The 16,964-nt window shown below is 42.7% G+C and overlaps 1 protein-coding gene across 2 annotated transcripts in view; it reads left to right on the forward strand.

Moving 5' to 3' along the window:
* Positions 1 to 16,964, forward strand: part of slc38a3b (solute carrier family 38 member 3b) — a 108,050-nt gene that overhangs the window by 34,207 nt on the left and 56,879 nt on the right. For both annotated transcript variants that reach the window (XM_052018948.1, XM_052018949.1), the window contains exon 5: positions 16,677 to 16,750. In XM_052018948.1, the coding sequence (XP_051874908.1) occupies positions 16,677 to 16,750 (74 nt within the window). The remainder of the gene's footprint in view (positions 1 to 16,676; positions 16,751 to 16,964) is intronic.

Consider the following 16,964-nt stretch of genomic DNA (forward strand, 5'->3'; position numbering starts at 1 on the left):
TGCCTACCTTCAACCATCCCTTTCACTGGCCTCAGTACTTATTGAGCTCATAACGTTTCTGGTGTGGTAGAAGGAAACTTTGTATTTAGCGCTGTAATGATAAGCTCAACTAAAATAAAATCCCCATCCCTTTATCAAATCTTTCCGTGGCTTTGTCCCTCCACATCTTTGTAACATTCCCCAGCCCTCCAGAATCTCTGCACAGCTCAAATTCCGCTCTTCCCTGAATTAAATCATTCCCATTGGCAACCTTGCTTCAGCTGCAAAGGTCTGAAGCTCTGGTATTCCTTCCCTAAATCCTTCTGCTTCACAATCTCCCTTTCCTCCTTTAAGGTTCTTATTAAGGCCTTCCTCAGAGAATCATAGAAACATACAGCACAGAAATGGGCCCTTTCAACCCACCTCATCCATGCCGACCGTGAGGCCTATCTACGCTCTGATGCCAATATATAGGTATAAACCGAACTATCAGATAAAGTGCTGGATGTAGACACAAGAGACTGCAGCTGCTGGATTCTGGAGCAAAAAACAAACCGCTGGAGGAACTCAATGGGTCAGGCAGCATCTGTGGAGGGAAATGGACAGTCGATGTTTCACGCCGAGACCCTTCATCTGCACCGGATGAAGAGTCACGATCTGAAACGTTGACTGCCCATTTCCCTCCACAAGTGCTGGATATGTTGCTTTAGCGCAGTTCCATGTCTTTCTAGACAGAAGGCTAATAAAAATTAAGCTCTGATCAACAGTGCACACACATTTATTTGTGAATTGTTCCCCATCTATTCCAATTCCTCCTTCTCATTTCTTTCTTGTAATCTTTGAAGAAATGTTTTTTAAAATAACAGGGAGGAAGGTCCAGGTGGATCAGAGCCAGTGAAGCATCAAAAAGGGAGCTGAGTATCATTTTCCTTTTTGCAACAGTAGAAGCAACTTGAATTAGTAGAGCACATTTAACACAGTAAAGCATCTCAAGCAGTGTCAAACAAAATTTGACACCGAACCAAATAAAGAGATACAGGGATACGCCATGAGCACCTGGATCGAAGAAGTAGGTTTTGAGGATTATCTTGAATGTGAGAGAGTTAAAAAGGCAAAGAGGTTTAGGAAGCAAATTCAGGAGCTTAGAGACTGACTTCAGGCCCAGTGTGTGAGGGAAGGAAATCAAAGTTGCATAAGATGACAGAATTGGATGAGAGCTGAGGGTTGCAAAGCTGGTGGAGGTTGTAGACATACAGTTAACTGGCCTGTCACTTGGACTGAGATTTCAACCAGTTACCTCATTTTGTCGTCAACTGCAGTCATTCCGCAATCTTTTCCAATTTTGCCAACGGGTTCTGTAATTAACTCTGACAACATCTGACTTCTCCAAGAACTCGGGTTTATGTTGAACCTGAGACTGCTTTGATTTGAAACAAGTGGTTTTACATAAAGAGGTGTTGTCAACTTGTACAGTAATGCTGTCAGGGCTGAGGACGAGGTTTTATGCACGTAGCCTATAAGTGTGAACAATGTATGCCCTGTTTAAATACTTGAGGTCTGAAGAAAGGATTCTGAGGGCGTCAGAGAGTATCCTGAGAGCCAATTCAGTTTCATGACATATTCTGTTGAGATACATAAAACAGGGTGATCGCACCTATTTTCAGTGTTTTAGTTTTATATAAAGATTTATATTGTGCTATTGGGATACACATTGAAATTCTCCTTAAGAAGCCTTTGCAGTAAGTTAAGCAATAAGATCAGTGCTGCAGAAGTCTATGGTTTCTTCTGAACCCTTTAATAGTATTATATTTATTTTTATGTGCAATAATGTTAAAACAATTACTGGTGAGGGCTTTTACAGGAAACATTTTACCATAACATTGGGATTAACCGAGGGAGCAGCGTGTTAGAGGAATAGACAATGGAGGGTAGTAACAGCCTGAGCACATCAGTGTGGGAATGGTTTGTGTGCGGCTGTTAAAGTGTTAGGATGTGACATGGCTCACACTTGGACACTGGACCTTTTAGTTTTACTGCTCACTTGCTTTCTTACTCAAGGTTGCGGATAGTCATACAAGTGAGGGGAAAAGTGCACACATGTATTCTGAATTATTGGCCTGGACTTTCTGTGCATTTCCCATGATTTTCTAGCTGCATTTCTCCACAGGACTCTGCATGAAAATGTCTACTTGTTGATTTAATTTTAATAGCATTTAAATGTTTCTGAACATCATGATTACGCAAAAGCATTGACAAAGCTTGACAGTCTAAGATTTCCCAAGAAGCTTCGTCGGGGGGGGTGGGGGTTGGGGCTCGTTCTGGTCTGCCCACAGTACTTGGTGTCACTCAGGACCTCACTCTTTGGATCCAGTATGGTCTTGGCCAACAGTATCAGGCATATGGATCTAGATTCTGGAACTCCTTCCCCACCAACATTGTGGGAGTACCTTCCCTTGAAGAATGGCAGCAATTCAAGAAGGTAGCTCAGCATCACCACCACCACCTAAAGAGCAGTGAGGGATGGCTTTTGAAAGCGCATAAATTTGAAAGCCTTGAATTATCTTCCATCAGGTTTAGAGGGATATGGGCCAAACACAGGTAAATGGGACAAACTTAGGTGGGCACCTTGGTTGGCATGGATAAGTGGGGCTGAAGGGCCTGTTTCCATGCTGTATTACTCTGTCACCCTAACTATTATCCTCTATACCCTAAAACTAAACATAGCACCAAGTATTCTGAATCAGGGGTAACTTTTATCTCCTCTACATTTCATTGAATCATAAACTTGCAAACTCAATTGTATAATGGTCAATCAAACATTTTAGGGTGAGACCCTGAAAGGTCTCGACCCAAAACATCGACTGTCCATTTCCCTCCATAGATGCTGCCTGACCCACTGAGTTACTCCAGCTCTTTGTGTGTTGCTCAAGATTCTAGCATCTGCGGTCTCTTGTATCTCCATTATATAATGTTTTTTTTCAGAATTATGTCATTGAGAATCAGATTTTTCATGAATGAAACATTTCCAGCTCCGTTTGGAGCTTTGCAGGAGAACTTGACCCATGTTGTTCAGAGGGCGCCCATCAGCAAAAAAGGGATTCCATCAAACCAGGGTAGGTAAATTTCTCTGAATATCCCAGCAAATGATTAATTTTTTGGTCAATACCACTGAAGAACATAATCCGGTTGAAAATAAAATGAAAACTGCAGATGCTGGAACAATGTGAGTGTCCATAACTATGCCTTTGAATTGGATAAAGTGAGTGGAGTTGAAGGAGAAGTTGTTCAATCCACGAGGGTGACCCCGAGCTTCCAGTTACCTGCCACTTTAATTCTCCATCCCACTCCCACTCTGATCTACCTTTGTGCCCTCCTACACAGTTACAATGAGACTTGAGGAAAAATACCTGATCTTCCATTTGGGCACATTGCAGCCTCCAGACTTGATATTGAATTCTCCAGTTTTAGGGAACTCACTCTTTCTGTCTGAATCAGAACTGTGCCTTTCTGTCTCTCATTACTTTGTCTCAGGTTTTCTCTTTCTACCCACACAGTCTGGCCTGCTGGGCATGTCCCGTAGCCTTGCTATCAGCAACATATAGCACAGACAAGAGAGCAGAATGGGTTTGTAACTGCCATTCCAAGTAATTTGGTCTCGCCATATTGGAGATATTCCCTTTGTCCTAGCCATCCCTCCCCCACCTTCTCCACTGTTGAAAACTAGATTATTTTCTCTCTTGCCCAGTTCTGATGAAGGGTGTATGACCTGAAATGTTAACTTTTTCCACAGATTCTGCCTGATTTGCTAAATGACTCCAGCATTTTCTGTTTTTATTTAGCATAATTGGGTTGTTCATCTCATTGCTGCTTGTGCAAACCTGTGCACAAATTGTCCCCATTGCTTTGCCTGGGTATCGTCAATGACTAGACCGTGAAACTCATGAAGCCCTCTTAAGGGGCATTTCATGAAATATATAGGTTGAAGCATTTTATCTACGTGAAGGATGTAATATAAGAATGGAAAAAAAGAAAAAGAAACAACAGCAGGCTATTTGATACCTTCTGCCTGCTCCACCTTTCAATAACATCATGGCAAATATTTTACCTCAGGACCTCTCTCCTGCACTAACCTAATATCCCTTGTTTCCACTAATATCTAAAAATCTATTGACTAAGCCTCCACAGCTCTCTTGAGTGAGAACTCCAAATATTCATTTCCTTATGGGTGAAGAAATTATTTATTTTGCCCGCACAGGCAGAGTCTATACTTTGAGACTGTGACCCCTGGTTCTAGATACCCACCCAAGGAAAATATCAAGTCTGGATCTACCATAGCAAGCCCCATAAGAATTTTGTTTGAACGAGGTCACCTTGCATTCATCTAAACTCCGTGTAGTTTAGGCCCAGTCTGTTTGTAAGACAAACCTGCCATTGCAGGAATCAATCTGGTGAACCTTTGTTGCACTCCCTTTATCATAAGTTGATTCTTCCTTAGGTAAGAAGTCTGGACCTCTTATAAGTCAAGTCAAATTGAGTTTATTGTCATATGCACAAGTATATGTATGCACAGATGCAGCAGCATCACAGGCACATAACATTGGACACACAACATTTACAACAAAAACGTAAATTAAACATAAATTCTACAAAATTATACAAGAAAGAATACAATTTGAATTAGAAAAAACAAAGTCCATTGTAGTGCTCAAAATGGTCATGGCGTTGCTATACTGAGGTAGTGATTAGGGTTGTACAGGTTGGTTCAAGACTGAATGGTTGAAGGGAAGTAGCTGTCCTTGAAACTAGTGGTGTGAGACTCTAGGCTTCTGTACTTCCTGTCTGATGGTAGCTGCGAGATGACGTCATGGCCCGGATGGTGGGAATCTTTGATGATGGATGTTGTCTTCGTGAGGTAGTGTCTCATGTTGATACTTTTGATGGTGGAATATGAATGAATGGCTTATCTTGGATTACTACATTATGTAGAAGGTTTCAGTTGTTGCACCCATATTAGCAAAAATTGTTAGAATAGAGTTGCTTTCATTGTTGATTTCTTAAGTACTTTAATGTAATTGCATTTCAAATAAAAGTGTCTTAGTCCAAAAATAATGGCGATTTAGGTGGCTGCCTTTAGTCAGAATGTGATGTTGCCTCACACAGTTTATTGGGGGGAAGACCTCTGTTACTCTGGGTATCTGTCCATTATTAGATGAGGCTGACCTCACAAGGATGTGCTCATTTATTTTGTGTTGATGACAATGACTGGAAAATTCAGAGCATGTGTCACACGCGTTAATAAGAAATAGATATATATCTCGGTGGATGTCTGTACATCAAACTTCCAGTATGATGGGAAAGATGGCAGTGTGCTAATTTAAGACTATGATTACACAAAAGACTTCTATCCCCAGTGATGCTGTTGGATGGCACATGCACTATTCAAGCCAGCTGCTAGAACCCACATGGTGAGCAAGAAGCTCAGGCCCAGGCCTTTTTAGGCAGTGATAATGCAACCTTGGCGTAGGTCTGGTGGGGGTGGGGTGGAGGTGTGCCGGACAGATAGCTCATCTGCCTGTCCCATTGGCTGGGGCCGCAGATGGTGACTGAAGGGAGAAAATAAAGACCTTCAAAAATAAAATGCAATAGTTGATTCATGTGTCCTGCCTGGGCATCATAAAATGTGGCATGAGTATGTTCAGGAAATCCATGCCAGGAGAGAACAGTTGTCTCCCTTGGAACCAGTTTGGTGCAGTTATCATTTAGTTTGATATTTAAATAGATCTAAAGCTCCCTGCTTCCCTACTGTAGAAGCTGCCAGCTAGTTTCAAATGCAGTTTGTCTGTGCAATGCCTTGACAGGACACACATGAATCGACTAATATCTCACAAGTTAACGATTGGTGCAAGGTAGTGTCCAACACCAATTTTTGCCCATTCAAGTAGATAGGGTGGTAAAGAAGGCATATGGCATGTTTGCCTTCATTCGTCGAGGCATTGGGTGTAAGAGTAAAGAAATCATGTTGCAGCTATATAAAACTCTGGTTAGACCGCACTTCAAGTACTGTGTGCAGTTCTGGTCGCCCCATTACAGGAAGGATGTGGAGGTTAGAGAAAGCGTATGAAAGAGGTTTACTAGGATGCTGCCCGGATTAGGGAGTATTCGCTACATTGAGAGGTTGGACAAACTTTGTTGTCTCTGGAGCATCAGAGGCTGAGGGGAGACCTGATCGAAGTTTATAAGATTATGAGAGGCATAGATAGGGTGGACAATCAGAATCTTTTTCCCAGGGTAGAAATGTAAAGTATTGGAGGACGTGCATTTAAGGTGAGGGGGGGAAGGTTTAAAGGAGATGTGTGGGGCACTTTTTTTTACACAGAGTGGTTGGTGCCTGGAACGGGCTGCCAGGGGTGGTGGTGGAAGCAGATACGATAGTGGCGTTCAAGAGGCTTTTAGATAGACACGTGAGTATGCAGGGAGTAGGGGGAAATAGATCATGTGCAGGCAGAAGAGATTTAATTTAATTTGGCAAAGTGTTTGGCACAGATATTGTGGGCCGAAGGGCCTGTTCCTGTGCTGTACTGTTCTATGTTGTAACGTCCTTTAAGATCCTGCAGGTAAACCAGGGGAGGGGAAGGAAATCAGGTCTGTCTTGCAAGGCAGGTCACTGAAGAGGATAACAATATTTATCTGGGTGTGCCAATGGCACAGCTGCAGAGACAGAAATTGTTACCTGCCCCGTTCTCATTCTTTTAAGCTTACCTTTGGCTGTGTCTGCGTGCTTGGCTAATACGTGTATATGTCTGTAAGAGGAATGGGCAGAGATTCTAACCTGCACTGACGTCCTCCACCAGTCACCAGGTACAATGCAGCCCTCTTTAGATAATTGCATTAGCTAATTAGCTGAATTAGCTGGAAGAGGAAGTGATTGACATCAGTCTTATGGTTCTTCCTAGAACTGCTTAAGAAATTTTACCCTTTTGTTTGTGAATGCTCTTGCCTTCCTTTTCCTTGTCAGACTGATCTCAGGTTACCCTCGCAAATTGGCAATGTATACTAGAGTACCCGAATATTTCCTGTTATTAATGCAGCTGAGCTCCTTCTATATATAGTCAATGAAATGCTGCCAAGCCTCTGATCTATGAAAGTGTAGATATTACATTAACTGCTGTGTTAGGAACATCGCAAAACCATCACAAATGTACACCTGCTAAATGAAGCTGCAAATGAAGAGACCTTTGTGGCCGTAACTTGACAGTTTAAACCTTCTGCTCAGGAAATTGTCGTCGTGGCTATACCTCGAGGTCGAGGATAATGGTCTTCATTCCGTTGATCTACTTATGGACTCTCAAGTGGCTTATGAGTCCAATCTTGGCTCTGAAAATTAAGCCCACAGAGTGACGACGCCTGTGCATGTATTTGTTTAACATGTACTTGATGTTGCACTACAAAAAGCACACGATACTTCACAAATTAACCAACTGATTCCAATGTCATGGAAACCATGACAATTGGAGCTGATGGATTTGTTGCAGCCTTCATCTGCCTTCACAGCCGTTGAATTCAAAATAAGTTTGTCCGCCTGTTCCACTGTTGAGGTCTTGGTTGGATTGTTCTTTGTCAGGGACCTCACCGCCATGGGTGACCCTACCAGGTGCATAGCTCCAGATGGCATCGCTCTTGGGATCTCAGGACCACACAAGCTTCTCCACCACGACAAGGTGACAATCCACGGAGAAGCTCAGGAAATACTAATCGAGGATTAACTGGAGCACTCTGGCCCAGATTTTGTTGAGAGCTTCCTGCACTTGCTTCTCAGATATCCCACTGCCCCTTTCCCCTGTTTCTTTGGTTGGGTTTCTTAGGTAAAGCCTAACTTGCTGGCCAAGAGTGCCCTGAATCCAATTGACGAGACGCTGTGTGACACCAGGACCTTGTGGGTTGTAATTGAATCATGTGAATGATTCAAAACAAGCCACAACCACAAAACTGACAGACAGCAAAACCATGCCCCCACCAAATTCAGGCTATTGCATTTGGGAGTCTTGAATATGGTAACATTTAGTGGGTTTAGAGATAGGGAAGGGAAGATATTTGCCACAAAGTACCTACCCTCTGGCCTCCTCTGGGAGACTCAATAAGTTGCAGGTTATGGTCAGTGGTGACTCTCCCAAGAGGTTGACAGTGATGGACTCAGTACAGGTACTGCCATTGATTATCACTGGCTCGTGGTTAGGCTTTATCTTGTTGGAGATAGTAATTGCCTAGCACTTGTTAGATATGAATTTTACTTCGTGCCTATTTGCTCAAGACTGGATGTTGTCCAGGTTGTGCTGGAATAAGATGCTTTGTGATTTAAGTAGTTATGAGTGGAGAGAGACAATGGAATTATCAGCAAATGTTCTACTTCCGAGTTTAATCTGGAGGGAGGATTCTCCCTTCACATGCTTGGGAATTCTTTATTTAGATGACACTGAGGTCAGGCTGCAACATCAACCTATTGTGTTGAAGGCTGCTGTTGAGTCTGTTGCTAGCTCCCTATTGAGGGAGCACACTCTGAACCCTAAGCACTTTTTCTTCCTGTCACCTCTGGTTCCCTCGGTCAGTCACCTTTGGTCTGTACCTCTGCCTATTGATCCTTCAGCCAATGGAGACAGTTTCTCCATGATTTTAAACACATCTGTCTCACTTTCTTTTCGCATCTTCTGCTCTGAACAACCCCTCCTTCTCCAGCCTTTCCATGCAACTGCAATCCTTTCTTCTTGGAACCACTTTTGTATTGTCTCTAAATCTTTCACATCCTTTCTAAACATTGGTGCCCAGAATTGAATATGATACTCCAGTCACACCTGAGCTAGTGTTCTATATAGGTTTATCAGAATCTCCAGCCTTTCAAATGTATTCCTCCATTTATTAAATCCAGAATCCTATATTTGTTATGAACTTCTCTGATAACCCATCCTGCCACCTTCATAGACTTCCACACAATCAGCCCCTGTTGTTAAACTCTGTTGTGTTGGTAAGTACATGGCACTTAATGGTACAGTTGGTGACACTTCCATCAGCTTGCTGCTGAGCAGGTTTGCTACAACATACTACTAAGTTACACTTGCTGCTAGACATTGAAGTCCCAGAGTATCTTCTTTGCCCTTTCTACCTACAGTGTTTACTCATCATAGAGGAGTACAATGAGAGGCAAATAGCTTTAGTAATTGCTTTTGTAGGCTACAGTTCAATTTGTTCCTTGTACCATATGAGGGAGCAAATTCCAATTCCTAACCACTTGCACCAAAGTTCTTTTTTGTCCTATTGCATCTGGTTCTTTTGTCAGTCACCTTCAATTAGTGCCCTCTATTCATCGACCCTTCAACCAATGGAAAGAGTTTCTCCACATCAAACCCTTCATGCTAATAGAAGATAGCAGAAGTTTATTTGCTGGGAGCTGATCTGAATTCATAGAGTTCAATAATTCTATTACATTTCAGGAAATTGTCTGTGACTGTGAAGAGTCATTGACCTGAAACATTCACTCTGTTTCTCTCTTCACAGATGCTGCCTGACCTGCTGAATGTTTCTTGCAATTCCTGTTTTAGGTCAGATTTCTAACATCTTTTCAGTGATTGATTCCCTATTATCCTTCAGGGAAGGGAAGTTTGCACCATTACTGGTCATGACTCTGGTCCCATATCATGTAGTTAGCTTTCAATAGAGTTGGGAAGTGTTGTGGGCAAGAAACTACGTTTTCTGCACTCAAGCAACAAATGAAATAGCCAAAGATATTAATTAGTTTTTTTTAAATTTAATCCTTTTTTGGGATCTGGACACTGCTGGCAGGTCAGCATTTTTCGCCTGTCCTCTGACTGTCCTTGAGAAGGTGGTGGTGAGCCAGTTCCTTCAACGGCTGCAGTCCCTGAGTAAAGGTACTCCTACAATGCTGTTTGGTAAGGAGTTCAAAGATCAAAATCCAGCGATGATGAAGGACGCTTCTACCCCACTGTGATAAGACTATTGAACGGTTCCCTTATACAATGAGATGGACTATGACCTCACGATCTACCTTGTTGTGACCTTGCACCTTATTGCACTGCACCTTCTCTGTAGCTGTGACATTTTGTACTGTTACTGCTTTTACCTGTACTACATCAATGGACTCTGTACTAACTCAATGTAACTGCACTGTGTAATGAATTGACCTGTACGATCGGTATACAAGACAAGCTTTTCACTGTACCTCTGTACAAGTGACAATAATAAACCAATACCAATATTTCAAGATCAGGGTGGTGTATGACATAGAGGAAAGCCTGCAGGCAGTGGTGTTTCCATGCACCTGCTGTTCTTGTCCTCGCTGGTGATTAATGTCACTGGTTTGGGAGGTGTTGTCGGGACGAACTTATCTGTGGGACAGCTCTCTCAATTTAGACACCAGTCCCTAGATATTTCTGAGAGGTGGTTTGCAAGGTTGACTGGGATGGGAATGACTTTGAAGTGTCCAAATTTGGAGCCAAGGTCGATACCAGATGGTCTGTCCAGTTTTATTCCTTCTCTGTTTGAGAATGTAGTGGTACTGGTACAACTGAGTGACTTGCTGGGCCATTTCAGACGGTATTTATATGCCAGCCTCATGGGGTGGGTCGGGAGTCACACTTGGGCCAGGCAGGACGAGGATGGCAAATGTACTCCCAGGAAGGATATCAGCAGACCAGATGGGTTTTTACAATAGTTAGATAGTTTTTGAGATCTAAGACTGGCTGTCGATTTTTTTTCAAAGTCTACAGTATTAACCAAAATTTAAATTCGACATTTACCATGGTGGATTTGAACTCAAGTCTCTGGATTATTGGTTCAGGGTTCTGGATTATTAGTTTTGTAATTTACTTCTGCATCACCGCCAAGTGTAATTACATCATATGATTGTCTTTGTGTTTCAACAGTGGAGGGGCACCAGGAACAGAAGCAGGAATAGGCCATATGCCATTCTGAATCATAGCTGATCCTGTATCTGAAAGTGTACTTTCTCATCTAATTTCCATATCCCTTTAGTATCCAAACATCTGTCTCTCTGAGCCCTAAATATAGTCAGCAACCGAGCATCTACAGCTCTCTGAGTAGAGAAATGCAAATTATTCTGACAGCTTCTGCTGCCATTGATAGTTGCTCCAGGATTAAATAGACTGAGTTAACATTTCACGTAAACAATACATTTGTATAACCGAATGTTGCTGTGTTTTCTGAACTCCATTCTATTGATATTGAGGTGCAATTGGGTCTCAGACTCAAGTGTGATGCAGAACCCCATCTACTGATAAAAATAATTTTGAGAGCCACTGAGCTGGAACTAGGGCAACAGAAGATGCGAGTATAACATATGAAGACCATAACTACAGAGGAGGTTAGAAACTGAAAATATATAGTTGTGTCATCTACTTTAACACTTGCTTCTGTGATTTGGATTTAAGAATTCTTTGCAGTCCAGGGCTAATCAAAATATTTACCAGATCAAGGGATTTGGAGATGTGAGCTTCCAATTTTGAAACGTTCTGGATTTATTTGACAGATCAGAGAATAGAATATTTGTGTTTTACTGTATAATACCTGCTAACTTCTCCAGTGCAGAGACAGGTCAGATTACCTCTCAGACGTCACTTTTCTAACATTGCGCTAAAACCAGATTTATACAGGATCCAGGTGTCAGAAAAAATCAAATCAGCTACTGTTGCACTCTGCATGAAATGTATTGCCTTGCCTCTAGCTGTTTTAAAAGGTGAAGTGGAGGTTTAGCATCTAAAGGCTGATGAGATTTAAATCCTCATTTTAGCTCTGAGTAAAGAAGGAGGATTTAATGATTCTTTTTCTCCTTCACTAATCCATGTCACTAATTCACCCAGATGTTCCGGTCAGTCTCGTCTGACGGAACACACTGTGATACACCACACTGAAACCTTGCAGTACGTGAGTCAAACAACAGAGCAGCAATACATGCAAGATCAGGCTCGATGCGGCAGCAGGAGCTATTTCAAATAAACAGTCAGCTTTGAAACTCAATCAGCAATCAGTGCCACATCTTATTAATGGGTGATCATTAAGTCTTCTGAACATGTCACCTACAGCAAAGTTTACACATGACGTCTTAATAAAGGGTTAAAGTCATCTTGCACAGTCATAGTCACTGAATAAAATGTTGAGTCAAATTTAGGCACAAAAATATAACCTGTTTCACTAAGAGTAAGCTGGTAAAACAAGAAGAAACACAAATTTATAAAAAAACCTCTCATGCAAAGTTCTTCACAGCCATTAAAGTACATTAAAGTCACTGTTCTACTCCAGGAAATGTGCATGCCCAACTTGTGGACAACAAACATCCACACACACCAATATGATAACGACTGGATAGGTTTTCTTCAGTGACGTTCACTGAGGGATAAATATTGGACAGGATGCTGGGGATAACTCCCCAATTATTATTCAAAATAGTGCTGTGAGACTTTCTTCACATATGCCTGAGAGACCCTCATTTTTTCACCTCATTAGGAAGGCAGGGCTGTCCCACCCCCAACTTCAGCACTGCCTCAGGAATGTCACCCTGGATTTTTGTGCTTAGTTTCCTGGAATGGGAATTGAACCCACAGCCTTCCTGACCGTGGAAGACTAGAATGCTTCTCTCCCTCTCTCTCCACCTCTCTCTCTCACTCTCTCTCTCTCTCCCTCTCCATCCCTCTCTCCCTCTCTTTCTCTCCCTCTCTCTATGCCTTTCTTTCTCTATCTCTCCCTCTCATTCCTCTTTCACTCCTTCTGTTTCTCTGTCCACCCCCCCTGTCTTTCTCTCTACTTTCTCTCTCTCTATGCCTTTCTTTCTATATCTCTCCTTCTACCTCCTTCTGTTTCTATCTCCACCTCTCTGTCTCTCTCCCCCCCACCCTCTCTCTCTCCTCCACACCCCTGTTCTCTCTGTGGGATCTTGCTGTGCACAAGTTGTGTCTCTTACCTTGTCCAGAAGCATGACTGTGAATCTGAAAGTATTCCATTCCCTTGCTCTGCTATGGACAAAAGATAATCAGAATTAAAATTTCACCCAGACTGCTAAAGAGAAACTGGAATGTGCTGATGTCTGAAATCATTATGAATTATGTTCCCACAATGCTGTTTTGTCTTGCTGTGAGAACAGAGCTTTTGTCAATGGAAGTTGTTGGCAATCAGGCAGGTACCGCAGCTGCAGCAACCCAGGTTCAAGCTTGACCTCCGGTGCTGTCTGTGTGGCGTTTGTATGTTGTCTGTGTGATGGTGTGGGTTTCCTTCCAGTTCCAGTTCTCCTCTCACCTCCCATAGACACGTGGCTTAATTGTCCACTGTAAAGTGCCCTGTCTGTAGGTGAGTGGTGGAATCGGAGGGGAGTCGGGGGTGTGGAGTTGAGGGGAATGTGAAGAGAATGAAATGGGAATAATGTAAATAAGTAGTTGATGGTCAGTGTGAAATCAGTGGGCCAAAGGCCCTATTTCCATGCTGTATGATTCAATGATCTGGGGCGAAGGTCCCTCTATTCTGTTGTTCCTCAGCAATGGATGAGGCCAGTTTAATTCACCTCACCAGGTGAGCAACCAATGAGGGTACGTACCTTATTTACCTGCTTGCTCAGTATCAGCCTCCAGTTACTTCAGTAGAGAGCAGAGACCAGGAGGTTGTATATTTAGCCTTTCACCTGATCCATTTAGTATCCTATGGTGGATTAAAATTGCCCAAAATATACCTCAGCATCAGGAGAGTTCTCCCCATTAGCCTGATATTTCCCTGTTTCCCAGATGGGGCCCTTTAGAAGGAGGCTGCCATTTTAGTGCTGAATTAGAGCCTCTGCAAAATCACCACACTGAAACCTGAGCTCCAGGAATGAAGAAGAGGAACAATCTCTGAACTTCTGCCATTTCTTCTTGGACAGTATCAATGCCACAGGTTAATCAATCACTACTGCCTGCGACTAAGCATACATGTGAACAATGGTCACTTGGGATGATGTCCAAGTGATTGGGGTGACCATTGAGACCTTACCGTGACAGGTTAAAAAGCCTTCATGAGAGAGCAGGGATGCTGCATACACAGTTGCATGGAGTTTTCAGATAAGGGTAACCATTCTGCACACTCACAACTTCACGGCCAGATCCCCTGAAGGAGTAGGAAAGAAGGCAGTCAGAAGAGGAATGGGGGGAAGTCTACAATTTGCACCGGTCTTATTGTTTTCTAATTAAAGTAGAACCACCCCAGCCCTGCCCCATCCTGCCACCTACCTCCTCAGCTTGTGTCCAAAGATACTGTGAAACAAGTAGATAATGAAAGGACTTAAATGAAAGAAATTAAATGTATCTGCCTGGAATTGGATTTGGTACCAATATTCAAGGGCAAATTGGATAAGTGCTTTAAGGAGAATTTTCAAGGCTTTGAATAGAGTGCAGGAGAGTGCCACTGATTGGGCCACTCTTTCAGGTAGTCAGCCCAAGCATATTAGAACAAGTGATCTTTTATCTGGATCAATTGAATGAATAAGAAATAAGTGTGCTGCTTAAATGGCACCTCATGCTGGAGACAGTTTGAAGAGGGGCATAAAATCATCTCTACTAAATTCATCTGAATTACCACATTTTACAGCCTTCCTAATTAGTGCACTTCATGAGGAACATATATAGGGTGAACGCAGTCAGTCTTTTTCCCAGGGTTGGGGAATCAAGAACTAGAGGACATAGATTTACGGTGAGAGCGGAAGGATTTAATAGGAACTTGGGGGGCAACTTTTTTACCCAAAGGGTGGTATCTATGTGGAATGAACTGCCAGAAGAAGTGGTTGAGGCAGGGTCAATAACAACATTTAAAAGACAGTTGGACAGGTACATGGATTGGAAAAGTTCAGAAGGTTATGGGCCAAACACTGGCAAATGGGACTAGCTTGGATGGGGCATCTTGGTCGGCATGGACCAGTTGGGCCAAAGGGCTTGTTTTCCATGCTGTGTAACTCTATATTCAGTAAGGCTTAAAATAGAGCTGGTGGTTATTGATAGCCTGAGACCGACTTACAAATCACCTAACCTATTTGCAATAATTAGAAAGGATTCTTGTGTAGCAAGCACAGGTTGAACCCATGTGTAGAGCAGACTGATCATTGGTGAAGGGAGCATGGCCAAAGTAGAATGGTGAGTGATAGACAGGTTATTCGACAGGACAGAGCCCAGCTGATGCAAATTCCTTCACCCAGTGTCTGTCAGTCCCACTGGTTTTATCCACTCATCCGTCCAGCTGTGCAGCCTTTTGTCCATCTGTCCAATCTTATCCGTGGAACGCATGACAAGTGTATTCCACATGTTTCAAAGCACGAGGGGCAAGTGATTCTGATTCAGAGAACATTCCAATGTCATCAGCTCAATCCACCAGCAGAAATGACACTCGGGCAGGGGAATTTCTGTGATTAGGAGGCAAATCTTGGGCATTATCTCTGAAATAGAATTTGCTCCACTTCCAGTTCTCACAGCCATCCTCTCTACTGGAATAAACACTGCAGAAGTGCCCTGAGCACATGGAGGGGTTGAACTTATTTTCTTGGTTGAAAGATAATTTAAGTTAGATCACAAGGGATCCACGTGACTTTGACGTAATACAGGCAGGGCTGAAATGTGGTGCCTCAAAGGAAATTTCTAGGCCTGTGATATAATTGGGCTGCTTGGTGCTATAAGTGAGGTGCTTCCTACTGGATTATGGGACTGAAGGGGAGGCTGAAGGAGCAATCAGCCAATCCCAGACTCCTACACTTTCAAATGGCCAGACACAGCATGCCGCTCAGACAACTTCCAATATTGACACAAATTCTGAGGAGGGTGACCTGGTGGTCCTCTTGGGTGTGAGGGGACAATAAACAAAGGGCAAAACATTGACTAGGCACTGTACAGCAGTGACAAATAGGGTCGCAGATGGTAGGTCATGCAACTGACTAAATTCCAGGCATCTAACTGCAAAGCAGAGTGCACATTGAAATGGGAGTCTCCACTGATCTTCTGCATCTTCAATGAAACTCTCATGAACTCCTCTGGAATCCCCTCCTAATTCAGTGTGAGGGATATACTTCCAAAAATATTGGGAGATGGAACATTAAGAAATGGAACTTCCAGATGTCTTTATGGCTTTAATGTCTTTAGAGAATGCATTTAAGGTGAGAGGGGATAAGTTCAAACGAGATGTGTGGGCAACAGTTTTTTTACACATAGAGCGGTGGGTGCTGGAATGTGCCGCCAAGGGTGGTGGTGGAGGCAGATACGATAGAGGCATTTAAGAGGCTCTTAGAAAGGCACATGAATGTGCAGAGAATGGAGGGATAGGGACATTATGTAGGTAGAAGGGATTAGTTAATTCAGCACAACATTGTGGGCTGAAGGGCCTGTGCCTGTACTGTTCCTTGAGCTACCAGCCATAATTATTACGATTTCTAAAAGGTAAACTCAAAAAGGGGCACTTTTCCAAAATCACTCTCTGTTCTGGGCAAAGCTCGTGCTGCAGTCTGATTGTTGAAGGACTCTTCAGTCACTTGTCTGAATATCTTAAGTCTCAAGCATCTGGTAAATCCAAGAGTCGATAATTTAACATGAATGCATAAACTTTCTTAGTGATCAGTTTGATTGAAGAATTGATGTTGAAAGTAATCATCTGCCTTTCATCCTGTTTTGTTTTAGCTTTCTGTTGTCAGCTGTGGCCCTCCTCTCCTCCTATTCCATTCACCTGCTTCTGAAGGCTTCTGGAGTGGTTGGTAAGTGAAGTGGCTTTGATACATATCCTTTCTGTTATTTGCTGTCAATGTTTAGAGGTAATTTACTGAAGAAACTCATGAGTACCAGATAAGATGAAATTAAACACACACATAGGAGATTGATGCTTCAGTGACGTTGATGCCAGGATCAAAGGAAAATTGCAAACAAAATTGATGGACGTGGAAGATCAATTTGACCATCAAGCTTGCCCCT

This window comes from Pristis pectinata, chromosome 6 (genome assembly GCF_009764475.1).
Source record: "Pristis pectinata isolate sPriPec2 chromosome 6, sPriPec2.1.pri, whole genome shotgun sequence".
NCBI classification, from domain to species: domain Eukaryota; kingdom Metazoa; phylum Chordata; class Chondrichthyes; order Rhinopristiformes; family Pristidae; genus Pristis; species Pristis pectinata.